This window comes from Tympanuchus pallidicinctus, unplaced genomic scaffold (assembly GCF_026119805.1).
Source record: "Tympanuchus pallidicinctus isolate F22 unplaced genomic scaffold, pur_lepc_1.0 scaffold15, whole genome shotgun sequence".
In the NCBI taxonomy this organism is placed as follows: domain Eukaryota; kingdom Metazoa; phylum Chordata; class Aves; order Galliformes; family Phasianidae; genus Tympanuchus; species Tympanuchus pallidicinctus.
In genome coordinates this window covers 14,970,409-14,985,339 of record NW_026294669.1, presented here as the reverse complement: position 1 = coordinate 14,985,339, position 14,931 = coordinate 14,970,409, and the positions used below count along the sequence as shown (strand labels likewise).

At 63.2% G+C, this 14,931-nt stretch overlaps 2 protein-coding genes across 2 annotated transcripts; both read left to right on the top strand.

The window, feature by feature from the left end:
* The first annotated feature begins 258 nt into the window (after positions 1-258).
* DNPEP (aspartyl aminopeptidase) lies at positions 259-5,124 on the top strand. Its single transcript, XM_052675696.1, has 15 exons — positions 259-291; positions 464-545; positions 610-698; positions 778-891; positions 1,105-1,230; positions 1,357-1,487; positions 1,730-1,814; positions 2,262-2,369; positions 2,596-2,673; positions 2,991-3,071; positions 3,353-3,513; positions 3,645-3,684; positions 4,043-4,144; positions 4,501-4,668; positions 5,019-5,124. Exons 1-15 carry the CDS (start codon positions 286-288, stop codon positions 5,067-5,069), a joined length of 1,422 nt encoding a protein of 473 aa, XP_052531656.1. The 5' UTR covers positions 259-285; the 3' UTR covers positions 5,070-5,124.
* A 719-nt stretch (positions 5,125-5,843) lies between these two features.
* Positions 5,844-14,834, top strand: PTPRN (protein tyrosine phosphatase receptor type N). The gene is made up of 23 exons (XM_052674907.1): positions 5,844-5,992; positions 7,541-7,591; positions 7,731-7,844; positions 8,045-8,150; positions 8,229-8,427; positions 8,520-8,832; positions 8,949-9,065; positions 9,146-9,213; positions 9,299-9,573; positions 9,658-9,744; positions 9,822-9,901; positions 10,118-10,182; positions 11,727-11,939; positions 12,028-12,237; positions 12,312-12,459; positions 12,563-12,636; positions 12,785-12,862; positions 13,032-13,151; positions 13,297-13,463; positions 13,885-13,938; positions 14,021-14,085; positions 14,160-14,233; positions 14,322-14,834. The coding sequence occupies exons 1-23, from the start codon at positions 5,902-5,904 to the stop codon at positions 14,391-14,393; spliced, it is 2,841 nt and encodes a 946-aa protein (XP_052530867.1). The 5' UTR covers positions 5,844-5,901; the 3' UTR covers positions 14,394-14,834.
* Positions 14,835-14,931: the final 97 nt, after the last annotated feature.

Genomic DNA, 14,931 nt, shown 5'->3' with positions numbered 1-14,931 from the left:
TGGGAGCCCCGTTCCTCTTGGTTTTTTTCGGGGGAGGGGGATGTTGGGCTGGGAGCACAGATCCGGGGCTGCCGGGGTCGCGGCAACGGGACCGCCAGTTTCCCGTCTCTCAATGCGCCCCGAGGCCTCGCGTTGGCGAGGGGAGGGGGCGAGGGGGGGGGAGATGCACGGGGACACGGAGAGCCGCGCTGCGTTACGCCGCCACCTTCCCCCGCGCGGAGGTGTCGGTCCTCCCCGCCAGCAAGGGGCGCGCGCGGCGCGGCGCGGGGAGGGGCGGCGGCGGCCATGCAGGTACCGGGCGGGAGGCGGCGGCGGGGCCGGGAGGCCGTACGGAGGTGGGGGGGGTTCGGCGCCGCCGTGCGCCGCCCCCGGCACCGGGAGGGATGGGGGAACCCGCGGCCCGGCCCCGGCGGTTCGGGGAGCGGGGCTGCTTCCGACGTGACCCCGGTGGTGGTGCCCGCAGGCGATGGGCCCGAAGCAGGCCGTGCAGGCGGCGGCGCAGGAGCTGGTGAGGTTCGTCAACCGCGGCCCCTCGCCCTACCATGGTAAGAGCCGCCCCGCCGCCCCGCAGCTGGCACCGGCCGCCGACTGACCGTGCCTTCCCCGCAGTGGTGGCCGAGTGCCGCAGCCGCCTGCTGCAGGCCGGCTTCCAGGAGCTGAAGGAGACGGAGCACTGGGACATCCGCCCCTCCTGCAAGGTGGGTCCGGGGCCGAGGGCTGGGGGCCGAAGAGGGAGCACGGCCCTGACGGCCTGCCCCGAACCCCCCCTCCCCGCAGTACTTTGTCACCAGGAACTTCTCCACGCTCATCGCCTTCGCCGTTGGGGGCCGCTTCCAGCCGGGGAATGGGTTCAGCCTGCTCGGGGCACACACTGACAGCCCCTGCCTCAGGGTGAGACCTTCCCGACACGCCTAATTGCTCTGAGCCCCTGTGCCCTCTGACATCTCCCTGGCACTCCGCGCAGGGTGCTGAGTGCCCGCACTGCTCCGCTTTTGCATTTCCCTCCCTACAAAGAGCCTCATGGCACACTGGTGGTCTCTAGGCATGCTCTGCCCGGTCCCCACCGGTGTCCCAGTCTGTGGTGTTATCTATGCACTCATCCAGGTGAAGCGACGCTCGAAGCGGGGGCAGGTGGGCACGTTGCAGGTCGGTGTGGAGACCTATGGAGGCGGCATCTGGAATACCTGGTTTGACCGTGACCTCACCGTGGCAGGAAGGGTGATCATAAAGGTGAGCCCGGCTTGGGGTAGGGACGGTGGCTTGGCTGTGGAGTAGGACAGGCTGCTACTCCTGCAACCTCCCAGTCCTGCAGACCTGGCCCAGCAAGGCAGCTTAGCAGTCCTGCTGGTATCTCAGGAGCCGAACACGGGGCGCCTGGAGCAGCGACTGGTGTGCGTGGAACGGCCCATTCTCCGCATCCCCCATCTGGCCATCCATCTGCAGCGCAGCATTAATGAGAACTTCGGACCCAACACTGAACATCACCTGTAAGGCCTGGCTCAGCTCTCCCAGCTGGAGCAGTGCCCAGCCTCAGTTCTCAACCTGTGGCAGCTGCTGATTACAATGGCTTAACTCATAGTGGAGGGCTTGGGGAAGAACACTGGGGTGTCCTAGGGTGGCACAATAGGTCTGTGCTTAAAGTTTAGTGTGTCCTTACTCCATTCACCATGGCAGTCAGTCCCCAAGGGGTGAGCAATGCCCTGGAGCTGCTGCCACTGTCTCCCCGCAGGGTTCCCATTCTGGCTACTGCTGTGCAGGAGGAGCTGGAAAAAGAGCCAGCCACAGAGCACACAGCTGGTGTTGCCACAGCCCAGGTGAGTAGGTTGCCAAGAACAGTGAGGGGCTGACTACGGTCTCCCATATGCCATCTTTTGATCTCTTGTCCTCATGGCTCCCTGCCAGCAAGTTCTTCTCCTTCCCATTCACAGCTACGCACTCTCAGTTCCACCCCAGAACCACTTACTCAGCACATATGCTCCACTGTTGTCTGTTCCCACCCCAACCTGCAGCCATCCTAAAGGAAAGGGAAAATCTCCCATCAAACTGTCACATATAGACTCCCTTTTCTCTTAGAGGAGGGAGGGGAGGTTGTGCAATGGGCAGAGAGCCCCTCACTATGCCCTGTGAGCACAGCTCAGTGAGGGCTCAGATGCAGAGTGTGTTAATAGGCAGGAAGCCTAGGACTGCAGTGTGAGAAGGGAATGCGAAAGTTTCTCTACTCTCCATCATTTGCACTGCCCACAGCTCTGCTTTTTTCCCAGACAGAGCGGCACAGCCCTGTCCTGCTTTCCCTGCTCTGCTCACAGCTGGGAGTGAAACCAGAGCAGATTGTGGAGCTGGAACTATGCCTGGCAGATACGCAGCCAGCGGTGAGTACAACAGAGCCTCCTTTTACCTGTATGCAACATGCCTGCAGGCTGGCACTGCCCAGTCCCATGCACAGGACGCTTCCTCTGCCTGGGGGACACAAGGCTGAGAGCAGACTGAGAGGAAATGGCTCCTAGGGGGCAAAGGTGTGGACTGGGCTTGGGACACATCCCACCCACTCTTTGGTGTCTTAAAATCTGTGCCTTACTCCTTGTTCTCTGGCTGCAGACTCTTGGTGGTGCCTTTGATGAGTTCATCTTCTCCCCACGCCTGGACAACTTGCACAGCTGCTACTGTGCTCTGCAGGTGAGAGGAGGAGGGAAGGAGCCTTGGGGTTTTGTCATGACCCTCTTTTGCCTTAACTTTGCTGGTCTGTTAGCTGGTTCCTATGGCAAGGGTATTGGGCCTGGGGTTGGATAGTTGCTGCCCCCTTGTGCTAAGTGTGTGGCATTCCCAGCATCTCTCGAGGGTGATGAATTCTGCTCTCATTAGGCACTGTACCCACAGCTCCTTTTCTTGGTGCCTTGGACTTTCCTGGGGATGTTCCTGCCAGCTTAATGCTGAGCTTCCTTGGATGGGGTGGCACTCAGGCTGGTGCTCTTTCTCTTCCTCTGTCTCTCCAGGCGCTGATAGACTCATGCACAGTTCCTTCCCTCTCCCAGGAGCCTAATGTGCGCCTCATTGCACTCTATGACAACGAGGAGGTGAGAAGCATAGCTGTGGGGTGGCTGGCACACAGAGGGGCTTTGTTTTCTGTGCTCCTTCCCCCAGTGAATAGAAGGAGTTGCATCCCAACCCCCCATGGAGCACCGTAGGGTTTGCTCACCCCACCACATAGCCTGAGCCTGACAGGGAGTGGGAACTTCTGATGCAGTTGGAAGCCTCTCTGCTGGGTGTGGGGAGCTTGCTGTCACTCAGCTGGCCTGGAGTGCTGAAGGTGGCTGGGTTGGTACTGGGTGGGTTGTGCTGATGGTCCTCCTGGCAGGTAGGGTCAGAGAGTGCGCAGGGTGCCGAGTCCCTTCTGACAGAGCTGGTGCTGCGTCGAATCTCAGCATCACCACAAAACCTGACAGCCTTTGAGGAGGCGGTGGCCAAGTCCTACATGATCAGTGCTGACATGGCCCATGCAGTGCACCCTAACTATGTGTGAGTATTCTGAACCCTGCCACATTGTATGTGGGGACACATCTTTTGCACTCCTGTTGGCATAGTGGCGGGACAGTTCTTGTAACGGGCAGGCAGGATTGCAGTATGAAACTTCTACGTCTCTTTTGCAGGGACAAGCATGAAGAGAATCATCGTCCAGCCTTCCACAAGGTGAGCACAGCCCTCTGCTTTGCGCCAGACCTGGTGCCATCTGTCTGCTCAGCAGCAGCGTGAAACACACAGCCACTGTCCAGAGTGCAACTCAGCAGCAGTTTTACAGACCTTTGTCCTGTCACACACTGCAGTTGTACACATTGCTGGAGTTAATTACATGGAACCACAGTCCTATCTGTGGAGATGTTCCCTAACTTAGAGCTGCGGCTGTTCCCATGGCAAGCATGTCACTTGTAGGATCCAGGGGGTGGGACAGCATTTCTGACTGCGGGTCTCTCATGGGCACTGAGCACTTAGAATTCTGTAAGTAATACAGTATATCCCTGTGCCAAACCCCATGTCTTCCCTTTCACAGGGCCCTGTCATCAAAGTGAACAGCAATCAGCGCTACGCCTCCACAGCTGTCACTGAGGCAGTCATCCGGGACATCGCGGCCCGAGTGGGAGTTCCTCTGCAGGTGAGCACAGCTGGGTGAGCACAGCTCCCTGGTGAGTATTACCAGTTCCTGCTGAGGACGTGTGCTGGAGGGCAGGACCAGTATCAGGAACTTACCTCTCCACTACTGTACCTATGCCTGCTGGTGTCTGTACTTCCCTGCTGTGCCGGGGTCCTGGCAAGCAAGCTCAAGGGATAGAAGGGAGTGCAGGTCTGGCCTGATCTCACTGAAGCTCTCTGGGGGCTTTGGCATCTTGGCTTACAGTCTGTGCAGCTTCCCTGTCCTAGCATGTCTCCCATTAGGACTAAGCCTGGTGGAAGCCACAAGGGAGGCTGTGTGGCACTGGGAGCAGCTGCCAACCCTGTGTGTCCATGCAGGAGTTCATGGTACGCAATGACACGCCGTGCGGCACCACCATCGGCCCCATTCTGGCCTCCCGCCTGGGGCTGCGCGTGCTGGACATCGGCTGCCCGCAGCTGGCCATGCACTCCATCCGAGAGATGTGCTGCACCTCAGGGGTGCTGCAGAGCATCACTCTCTTCAAGGTGAGCCGGGTCTCTGCCTGCTGCCCCAAATCCCCACTGCTCTGTGCTCTGCATCCCCTTCAGCCCTACCTTTTGGGCGGGCTCCCTGCTGCATGGGGGCAGCGCAGCAATACCAGGAGCTTCCGGAGGTGCTTCTTGCCTCTCCGCCATCCATCCCCGCCTTCCCTGGTGACTGCCATCCCCAAATGGTTCCTATGGCAACCAGCGCTAGCCTTGAGTCAGTGATGGGTTACTATGGTGACGCGGTCCTGCTCTGTGCAGCAGCTGGGTGCGCTGAGGCTGCACGTAACCCACTGGGAAGCTGCTGCCTGTGCCCCTGCCCCGCACCCTGATGGATCTTCTCCTTTCAGGGCTTCTTTGAGCTCCTGCCAGTGGTCAGCAGCAGCCTGATGGTCGACTGAGTGCGGTGGGAGAACAATTGTGGGATTCATCCCTGATTAAAGCATCTCTGTCTCACCGGGGAGTGGTCTGTGTGTCTGGCTGAGGAGGGGAAGGGACAGCTGTGGATCCTGAAGCTGCTGAGAAGGTTGTCCAGCAGAGGAGTTGGGGTGAAGGATGGCCCTCGGAGCTGTTGCTGTCCCCAAGGCCCTGATGGGACTGTAGGTGGGCTGGGGCCAGCCCTGAGTTCCTGCCTTGCACATCTGCTAGCCTCAGCTGGAACAAAGCTCCAGCTTTGTCCAGTCCCTCTGTGCCACTACCCCAGGATGGGCCCTGAGGAGTCACTTTGGAATGCTGGACCCACGGCTGGGGACGCCTCCTGGTTTCCCGAAAGCCAGCTCTGGCGGGCAGGGTGTGAGGGTGTGCTCTGGTGTTCGCTGCCCATTGACTAGGGCGCAGAGGCGAGGCCCAGGCGGGAGCCAGTAGGGCTGCAGGGCGGGCAAGGGACGGCCGTTGATTGGCGGCTGCATGCTTGCCCGATGACACACCCCCTAGGGGCGGAGTTTGTCTCGAGGGAGGTCGTGATTGGCGCCCTGCTCTGCCGTCTCTCCCCGGAACGCGGCGTCATTGGCCTCGCTCTACCGAAGGGGGGCGTCAGCATAAAACGGGGGGGGGGGGGGAGAAATAAGTCGCGGCCTCCGATTGGCTGCTGGGCGAGGGGGGTGTGGCGCAGCGGCGGCGGGGCGGGCGCCATTGGAGGGGCGGCGGCGGTGGGCGGGGCGCGCGGCGGGGCGCGGGTTGGCGGCAGCGGGGGCGCGGCCGGTGGGTGCGCCATGGTGCGGCCGTGAGCGGAGCATGGGGCGGCGGCTGCTCCGGGCTCTTCTCTGCCTCCTCCTCGTGGCCGGCCGCGGGCTGCTGCGAGTCGGAGGGGCCACCGCCGCGCACGGTGAGAGAGTGGGGCTCCGGGAGGGGCGGCGGTACCGCCCGGCCGGCGTTCCCGAGGCTATCGGGTGGGGCGGCGGGATGCCGTAGGGCGGGGGATGAGTGCTATGGTGCCGTCACGACGCGGCGGGTCCGGCCCCGGTAACGGGAGAGCGGCGTCGTGCGTCACCCGCCCCGGGGGCGCCTCTGCCTGGGCTGCTGGCTGGTGAAGGGGATGCCCCTGGGCTTTCCGCTAGCTGCGGAGTTGCAGCGCCTGGCAGGACGGAACGGGAGCAGGGCAATGCTCTTCCGGACACCTAGCCTGGCGGGTGCTGCGGGGCCCGGCTCCGAGGTACAGCCGCGAGAATGGGGACCGGGGCAGCGTCACCGCGCGGTGGCTTCCTGCGGGACCCCGGTACCCTTTAGCTGCCCTCCGCCGGCAGGTGCGGCCCGGGACCCAGAGCGAGCCGGTATGCTCTCTGAACGCGCCAGCTCTGCCCGCATCTCCATTCCAGGAGCTCTGGGGGTACCGGGGGCCCTTACCGGCAGCAGGGCTGCAGCCCCCCCGCACGGCCTGGCGGCCGCTGACTCACTGCCGGTGGGCAGGTGCCGCTCCGTCCATCCGCTCCCGGGCAGCGGATCCCTGCAGTCACCCAGCTGAGGAGGGGAATACCGTCACCCACTTCCCGGGGCAGCGCCGCGCAGTCCTGCCATCCCCGGGAGCGGTTGCGGCCGAGCCCTGCCCGGCCCAGGCTTCCTCTCCGGAGCGGAGTGGGACTGCCCGGCGGGACGCGGCTCCGTCTCTTTAGCACCACGGACAGCGCCAGGCCCGCCGCCCGGTCCCGGCGCCCGCGGCCCGGAGCCCCCCAGCGCCACCCGCGCTTCCCTACGCCCCGCGCCTCCTTCCGCACCCACCCTGGGGAGCTGGCGGGGGGCAGCCCGCGGGTACCCGCGTTCTGGGGACCCCTCCCCACTTGCCCCGGCGCGGGCTCAGCGGGCCCCTCCCTCCCCTCCCCCCCGGTTGTTTTCTCGTTCCTTCCTCGCCATCCGGGGCTGAGTCATCGCTTGCTGCCGTCTCGCTGCTGACGGTCTTGGACCGAGATGCGGGGGGAGGAAGGGGGATGCTGCCCCCCAAAAGGGGTGAGGACCTCATCACACTGCTGCGTGTGCGCCTTGGGGCCCCCTGTGCTGTGAAAGCGGGTCCCCCCATGTTGCAAGTTGCAGGGCCGTGCCCTCGTCTGGTAATGTCACATGTGGGAGGGTGAGAGACGATCCCGCAGCTCGCTGTCCCCCTGGCTTTCCTTTCCCCACTGCCAGCACCCCGCAAAGCTCCAGACTCCCCCTTTCCAGAGCCAGGAACAGGCTGTGCTCAAGGCCCAATGCTCAGCTTTGGGGAAAAGGAAGGCTGCACTGAGGCCCTGCCCTGGGCTCCCCCACAGCCACCACACTGCACCCCCTGGCACTTCCATGCAGAGAAGAGTCCCCAAGCAGGTGGCTGCCTTACCAGTGATGAGCAAACCCCATTGAACCCCCCTTGCTGACTGTGCTGGGTCTGTCTGTCTGTCTGCCCCAGGCTGCCTGTTTGACCGGAGGCTGTGCTCCCCGCAGGAGGTGTGTGTGCAGGGTGAGTGCCTACAGAAGAGCTCCTGGTCCTGCTCTATCTGAGGTGGTGCCTTATGGCGAGCAGGAGGGAAGGATGCAGGTGGGGCTGTTCCACCCCAGCTGTGTTCATTACTCCTGCCTACCACCCCCCTCTCTTGCAGATGGGCTGTTTGGGCAGTGCCAGGTGGGCTCGGTGCAGGACAGGCCTCACTTTCAGGTCACCTCCCCCGTGCTGCAGCGCTTACAGGATGTCCTGCGGCACCTCATGGCACAAGGTGAGGGCTGGGGAGGCATAACCATGGGCTGGGCAGCATCACACAGAGGCACCACGGGTAGCAGGGATATTTGAGATCCCACTGGTTGGGAACTGTGCTGGGGTGAGGAGGGACTCATCTGGCTCTGGGAGGAACAGGGATGACTTCAAGCAAAGGGTAGCTCCCCACCCCCAACATCTCATGGCCCCCCTCCACCACAGGGCTCTCATGGCAGGATGGCATCACGCAGTACATAATCTCACAGGAGATGGAGCGCATCCCCCGGCTCTACCCACCATCCTCGCTGGAGTCCTCACCCAGGGACAGGTAGGGCAGGGTGGAGTGGGGGGCACAGCAGGGCTGGAAAGCTGTGCCCGGGTGCCATCCCTCACTGCTTGTCCCAAGGTCCCTGTCTGCACGCAGCTCCCCCCGGCGCACCCCACTGCCTATGGCCCCCAGCCTGCCTGCAGCCCAGCACCCAGGGCAGCCCCCACATCTGCTGCCCTCAGGCCTGGCTCAGCGCTACCTGGAGCACCTGCTGCTGCCCCCACCACCCCAGCTGGGCTACGAGGAGGCTCTGCTGCATCCCTACTCCTACCACAAGGTACGTGGGAGGGCAAGGATCCTCTCACAACCTCTTCTCCCTGTGCTGGGATGTACAGTGGGTGCTGATCCAAGGCTGTGGTTTGGTTGCAGTTTGGCTACCAGGATACCACTCACCAGCTCCCAGGCAGTGCGGCCAGGCAGGGCCCCGATGCTGCCTCGCTGCTGGTCCGCAGCCTGTATGGGGCTGGCCCCATGCCCTCCTACAGCGGGCAGCCAGGGGCAGAAGGTGGGCACCTCTTCCAGGATCTGGGCCTGCTTGCGTTGCCCAGGGAAAAATCTGCTCGCATGGACCCGGCCAGCACCAGACCCTTGCACAGTGCGCGCCTCCCAGGTGACTACAGGGATGTGGGGCAGCAGGATCAGGCAGCAGCCGTGGCTGCCCGGCCATCCCCTGCACAGACAGGTACGCATTCCCTGAGCTTGGGGCTCTCCATCTCATTTGCCCTCCATCCCCAAAATCCCCAACCCGCAGCCCCACCTGGGTGCAGAGCTCTCACCAAATGCCACATTCCCTTGCAGATGCCTCCTTGAAGAGACTGGCCTCCCTGCTGGCTAGCTACGGGCTGGGGCTGCCCGAGCTCAGTCCCCAGCAGCTCAGCAGTCTCTCTGCCCTTCTGCAGCTGCTGCAGAGCTCCAGTGAGCGGGATGCAGGGTCCCACAGTGCTGGGTGTGGGGTGCTTACCTTCCTTTGGAATCCCCATCCTTCTCTTTCCCAGGTGCTGCCAGCCCTGAAGCACCCACAGCAAAGCGACTCAGTGCTCAGCAGGGAGCTGCTGGGCCACAGGTGGGCTGTGTGTGTGGGAAGGGAGTGTAGCCTCCCTGGAGGGACTCGTCGGGGATCCCAGAACCTTCCTGTCTCCCATCTATAGGTGTCAGAGGGGGACATGCAGCATGGAGAGGAGCCAGTGCCACCTTCCTCCACAGTGCCACCTCCCAGGGCCACAGCCAGCAATGCCCCAGCACAGGGGCTGGGGGGCCAGGCAGCCACCTCGCCAGCCCCCCAAGCCCAGCCACACATGGGGCGTGGAGGGGACAAGATGATGGCGGTGGAGAAGAAGAGCTACACAGAGGTGAAGGACGGCGGTGGGGTGCAGCGGGGCACACGGCCACCCGATGAGTATGGCTACATCATCACGGACCAGAAGTGAGAGTGGGGCCAGGGCACTGCACAGACCTCATCCCCAACACTGGAGCCACGTGCCCACCTCACCCCACCTTGTTCCTGCAGGCCGCTGGGGCTGGCTGCTGGCGTGCGGCTGCTGGAGCTCCTGGCCAAGCGCGTACACCTCTCCACCACCAGCTTCATCAACATCAGGTGAGGGCAACACGGTGCTGCCTGGGGATGGGATAGGATGGGCTCTGTGCCCTGCTCTCACCCTGTGTCCCCCCCAGTGTCGTGGGGCCTGCGCTCACCTTCCGCGTGCGGCACAACGCCCAGAACCTCTCGCTGGCAGATGTGGCCAGCCGGGCTGGTGAGTGCTCAGGTTGGGATCCTCCTACACACCTGTTTTCCCCTCTTCTTCAGGGACTGAGAGGGGGAGTGGGTGTCAGCAAGAGAGGGCTCCTACCATACATCCCCGTGCTGCTGGCTGAGCTGGGGACCTGGGGCATGGTGGGGTGTGCTTGGACTCCTGGAGTTTCCTTGGCCAAGGGAAAGCACCCCACTGACTGTCTGTCCCTGTCTGCAGAGCAAATGAAAGCAGAGCTGGAGGCTGAGCTGGGCCTGAAGATTGTGCAGACGGGAGTGGGAGAGGTAAGACCATGGCATGGGGATTTAAGGCTGGGATGGGGCTGCAGAGAACTGGGAGCTGTGGGATCTGCAGGTGCTGCTGGGGCCACTGATGGCCCCACATGAGGCTCTGAGGACAAGGATAGGAACGGAGCCTATGTTAACAGCTGGGGAATGGCACATGAGGCTTTATGTTGGGAGCAGTCTGTTCACACCCCGCAGCATGATGCTACCTGTAGGTTTGAGGCACTTAGCTCTTAGTAAAACACAAGCCCATGGGGTCTGAAGACATTTTGGGAGGATGTCCTCCTGCATCCAGGACTTGGCTCATGCCCAGCCTCACTTCCCTTCTGTCTCTATTCATGGCCTGTGCACGCCAGCCCTGTGCTAAGCTCCCTGGGGACCAGACAGGGAAAATGCCATCATCCCTGCAGGGAGCAGTGTGGCAGCTGAAGGCAGGGATGGAGCATCAGCCATCTGCTGGGAGAGAGCCTCCCTCCCCTGCTCCTGTGGGCCACGGGAGCCATCCCATGGGGGACAGGGATAGGAACGGAGCCTATGTTAACAGCTGGGGAATGGCACAGCAAACCCCTGGGCCAGGGTCCCTATTCCCCCCCTCTTGCCCTGGGGACACCGGAAGGGGGAAGGCCACTAAGGCAACTCCATCAGCCCTAGGCACAGTGTCACGATGGCAGTGTCTTTTGATGTGACAAGTGGCAGGAGCCAGGAGGGAGGGGATCTGCAGCCCTAATGAGTGCTTCTCTAATGAGCAGGACCCCCCAAAGGGAGTTGTTTGCACTGAGGGGTGAGCTCCTTGTGCTGAACACCCCCAGGACAGGGGACAGCAAGGGCTGGGCCTGGCACTGCCCCAGCAATGGGAGCAGACGGCAGGGACATCCCCAGGCAGCGTAGGCAATGATGATGATGATGATAATGATGACGCAGCATCCCCTTGGTAACCTCATCAGGCCCATGGCCAATGGGAAGCCGAGGCAGTGAGGTAATGTAGGGCTTTAGCATCTCATTGGGTGCAGAGTATTTGGTGGTGGGGCTGCCCTAGCATCCTTCCCACCCCTGGCTCTGGGGAAGGACCCTGGCAGGCTTGGCCTTGGGGGTCTTGGTCTCATCCAGCGAGGGCTCAGCACCCTCCTGTCCCAGCATGCGGGCTGAAAGGCTGAGGAGGATCTGGGGTTCAAGTTCTTGGGTTGGGTCAGGCAGGAGCTCACTGAGCCGAGGCTCTGAGGGCCCCCACCTGCCCTGCAGCCTAGCAGGTCTGGGAGGCAGTCCCTGGTACTGGGAGCAGCAGGTGGCTGCTGCTTGGGCTTCTGCAAGCTGTGCACTTCCTGCATCCCAGAGGGCAGGGCTGTGAGCTGTGCTAAGTGCAGACACAAGTGCCCCTCGCAGGGACACCAGCTCTGCTCCCAATGAGCTGAGGAGCAGCACAGCTCCAAGCATCCTCCCTCTGCTTTAGCCCCCACATCTTCAAACGCAGTGTGGGATGGGTTCTGTCCCTGCCCCCCTGCCTGTGCAGATACCTCACTCTAACCCTTACTTGGCTCTGCCTGCAGCGGAATGAGGCGGCAGTGTACCCACGCCCCTCTCACTTTGGGGACGGCTTCCACTCAGTGCTGCTCACCTTCATCGCTCTGGCCTGCGTGGCTGGTGTCTCCATCGCAGCTGCTGCAGCCTTCTGCCTCCGGCAGCACGCCAAGCAGCGGGAGAAGGAGCGCCTGGCTGCCCTGGGGCCTGAGGGGGCCGCCGATACCACCTTGGAGTACCAGGTAGGGATGTGGGATGCTGCATCCGCATGGCTGCAGGTACAGGTGGGGCCCTGTGGCCGAGTACTGGGGCTCTGCTTGCTGTCCCCAGGAGCTGTGCCGTCAGCACATGGCCACCAAGTCACTCTTTGGCCGTGCTGAGGCCCCTGCAGCAGCAGCAGAGACGTCGCGAGTGAGCAGTGTCTCGTCGCAGTTCAGCGATGCCCCGCAGCCCAGTCCCAGCTCACACAGCAGCACGCCATCCTGGTGTGAGGAGCCTGTCCAGTCCAACATGGACATTTCCACTGGGCACATGATCTTGGTGAGCCCCCCTGGTGGGCTGTGGCCCCCAAGGCTCCTCCCAGTGCCAGGCTGACCCCTCTCTCTGCATTCCAGGCATACATGGAGGACCACCTCCGCAACAGGGACCGGCTGGCCAAGGAGTGGCAGGCGCTCTGTGCCTACCAGGCTGAGCCCAGCATCTGCTCTGTCGCCCAAAGTGAAGCCAATCTGAAGAAGAATCGCAACCCAGACTACGTGCCCTGTGAGCATCCCAGGACTGTGGTGCGGGGCACAGGGATGTTGGAGGTGCTATATGGAGTGCTGCCCCCAGTGCTCACTGCCTCCCCTGCGCTCCTCTTCCCCAGATGATCACGTGAGGATCAAGCTGAAAGCCGAGAGCAACCCGTCCCGCAGCGACTTCATCAATGCCAGCCCGATCGTGAGTGATAGCTGGGGTCCCCTCTGGCTCCAGGGGCAGCAGGAGCTCACTTTCAGCTCCACTGCCCCTAGGGCATCCCCTATTCCTCCTGCTGTCACACACCTCCCAGCCCACTGACACGCAGCGTGACACCCCTTTCCCCATCCAGATCGAGCACGACCCGCGGATGCCGGCTTACATCGCCACGCAGGGGCCATTGTCCCACACCATCGCTGACTTCTGGCAGGTGAGTGTCACCCAGCTGTGCCAGCATCTGGTGACAGGGACGTGCCCTGTGCAGCTCTGGAGCTCCTGCATCCCGGTGACACTCGCTGTGGTCCAGATGGGTCACGGCAGCTCGGCCACCGCACCTGGGCTGTCACTCAGCAGTGACAGCGGTGGTGTTTGGCGTGCAGATGGTGTGGGAGCACGGCTGCACCGTCATCGTCATGCTGAGCCCGTTGGCTGAGGACAGCGTCAAGCAGTGCGACCGCTACTGGCCGGACGAAGGCTCCTCTCTGTACCACATCTATGAGGCGAGTGCGGTCCGGCAGCAGGGAGCACCCCGCAGTCTCTGTGCCGGGGGCACCGCGAGCATCGCCCCGCTCCAGCGTGTGGAGCGGAGCCGCGCAGGGTCCGCTGCTCGGTGCTGACACCGCGGGCCGACCCTTCTCCGGGCAGGTGAACCTGGTGTCGGAGCACATCTGGTGCGAGGACTTCCTGGTGCGCAGCTTCTACCTAAAGAACGTGCAGTCTCAGGAGACCCGCACCCTGACGCAGTTCCACTTCCTCAGCTGGCCGGCCGAGGGCATCCCCGCCACCACCCGGCCCCTCCTCGACTTCCGCAGGTGGGTGCCAGCGCCGGGAGGGGGCACAGCGGGCTCTGAGCGGGACCTGGCACGGCTCGACTTGGGGGGTGGGAGCCGGCGGTGGCCCTGCTGGCGGGACTCCTATTCGCCCCGCTCCTGCGCTCTGTCTCTGTCCCTGTCTCGCAGCTGCCGGCGTCATTTTTGTGATTTGCAGCTAGTAATCTGGCTCCAGTTGCATAGTCACAAAAGTGATCGTTGGCAGCCGTGCCTGCCGCACGGAGCGTGCCGGGAGCCCAGCCGGGGCCGGACCGCAGCCATCCCCGCCAGCGCCGCTCCCCCGGGGACTCCCGCTCCCGGCCCACGCTGGGAAGCGGCAGGAGCCCCGCACCGGACCCCGGTGCCCCCTCCCAGCGCAGCCCGATCCAAGCAGGCGCTGACCCGGTGCCTCTTGTCCTTGCAGGAAGGTGAACAAGTGCTACCGGGGCCGCTCCTGCCCTATCATTGTGCACTGCAGGTACCGCAGCGGGGGGGTCGTGGCTGGGGGCTGTATGGCGAGGGCAGGGCCGGCACCCCCGACACTTCTCCGCGTCTTCCAGTGACGGCGCAGGCAGGACCGGGACCTACATCCTCGTCGACATGGTCCTGAACCGCATGGCCAAAGGTACGGCGTGCACCACGCGCGCTGGGAATGCGGCGGTGGGCTCGGCCCTCAGCTTCCTCGTGTCCCCGCCCTAGGTGTGAAGGAGATCGACATCGCTGCGACGCTGGAGCACATCCGCGACCAGCGGCCCGGCATGGTGCAGACTAAGGTACCCCTAGCCCCGCCGTGCCGGCAGGCCCTGCTGCCCCCACCCCGAGCAGGGGCTGCTCCAACCTCACCTCGTTCCGCCCCCCCAGGACCAGTTTGAGTTCGCTCTGACCGCCGTGGCTGAGGAGGTGAACGCCATCCTGAAGGCTCTGCCGCAGTGATGACGAGGATCCCCCGCCCTTCCCTCTCGTTTCCCTGCCGCCCCCTGCCCTCTGGCTTCGAGCGCGCTCCTGGCCCTGTAAATGCTGTCTGTGCTGCTGGCTCTGTTGTTTTTTCCCACCTCTCTCCTTGGGCTGCAGGGCTCAGCCCTCTACATGCCCCGTGGCATGCAGCCCCTTTGCTCCTGCTGCTGCAGTGAAGAGCGGGCTCCTGTCCCCTGCGGCGGAGGGGAAGGGCAGTGATGCTGGGAGAGTGGCCTGGCTGCTCTCCCACCCCTGTCCCTGTGCCCAAGCGGGGATAGGAGTGGGCGCGGGTCCTGGCCCTGCCCTATCTCCTCTGTGTCACCCCCACCTTGTCACTCAAGCAGAAGAGAAATTTCTAGAGAAATATAATTTTGTATCTTGATGTGAATAAAGTTCTTGTGTCATGTTTGTGCAGCTGCAGCTGGGCTTGGCCTCTCTCTGTGTCCAGGGGAAGGGAGACGTGGTGGCAGCATCCCGTGGAGCCTTGGGGGAAGCAAGAGCACAGCAGAGCCCAGGC

Bases quoted from the DNA above. Each gene is read 5' to 3' on its own strand.
- DNPEP (XM_052675696.1), top strand. The intron at 2,674-2,990 runs GTGAGAGGAGGA...CTGTCTCTCCAG, and splicing joins GCTGCTACTGTGCTCTGCAG to GCGCTGATAGACTCATGCAC. The intron at 4,669-5,018 runs GTGAGCCGGGTC...TTCTCCTTTCAG, and splicing joins AGAGCATCACTCTCTTCAAG to GGCTTCTTTGAGCTCCTGCC.
- PTPRN (XM_052674907.1), top strand. From the start codon at position 5,902: ATGGGGCGGCGGCTGCTCCGGGCTCTTCTCTGCCTCCTCCTCGTGGCC. The intron at 7,845-8,044 runs GTGAGGGCTGGG...CCTCCACCACAG, and splicing joins GCGGCACCTCATGGCACAAG to GGCTCTCATGGCAGGATGGC. The intron at 10,183-11,726 runs GTAAGACCATGG...CTCTGCCTGCAG, and splicing joins TGCAGACGGGAGTGGGAGAG to CGGAATGAGGCGGCAGTGTA.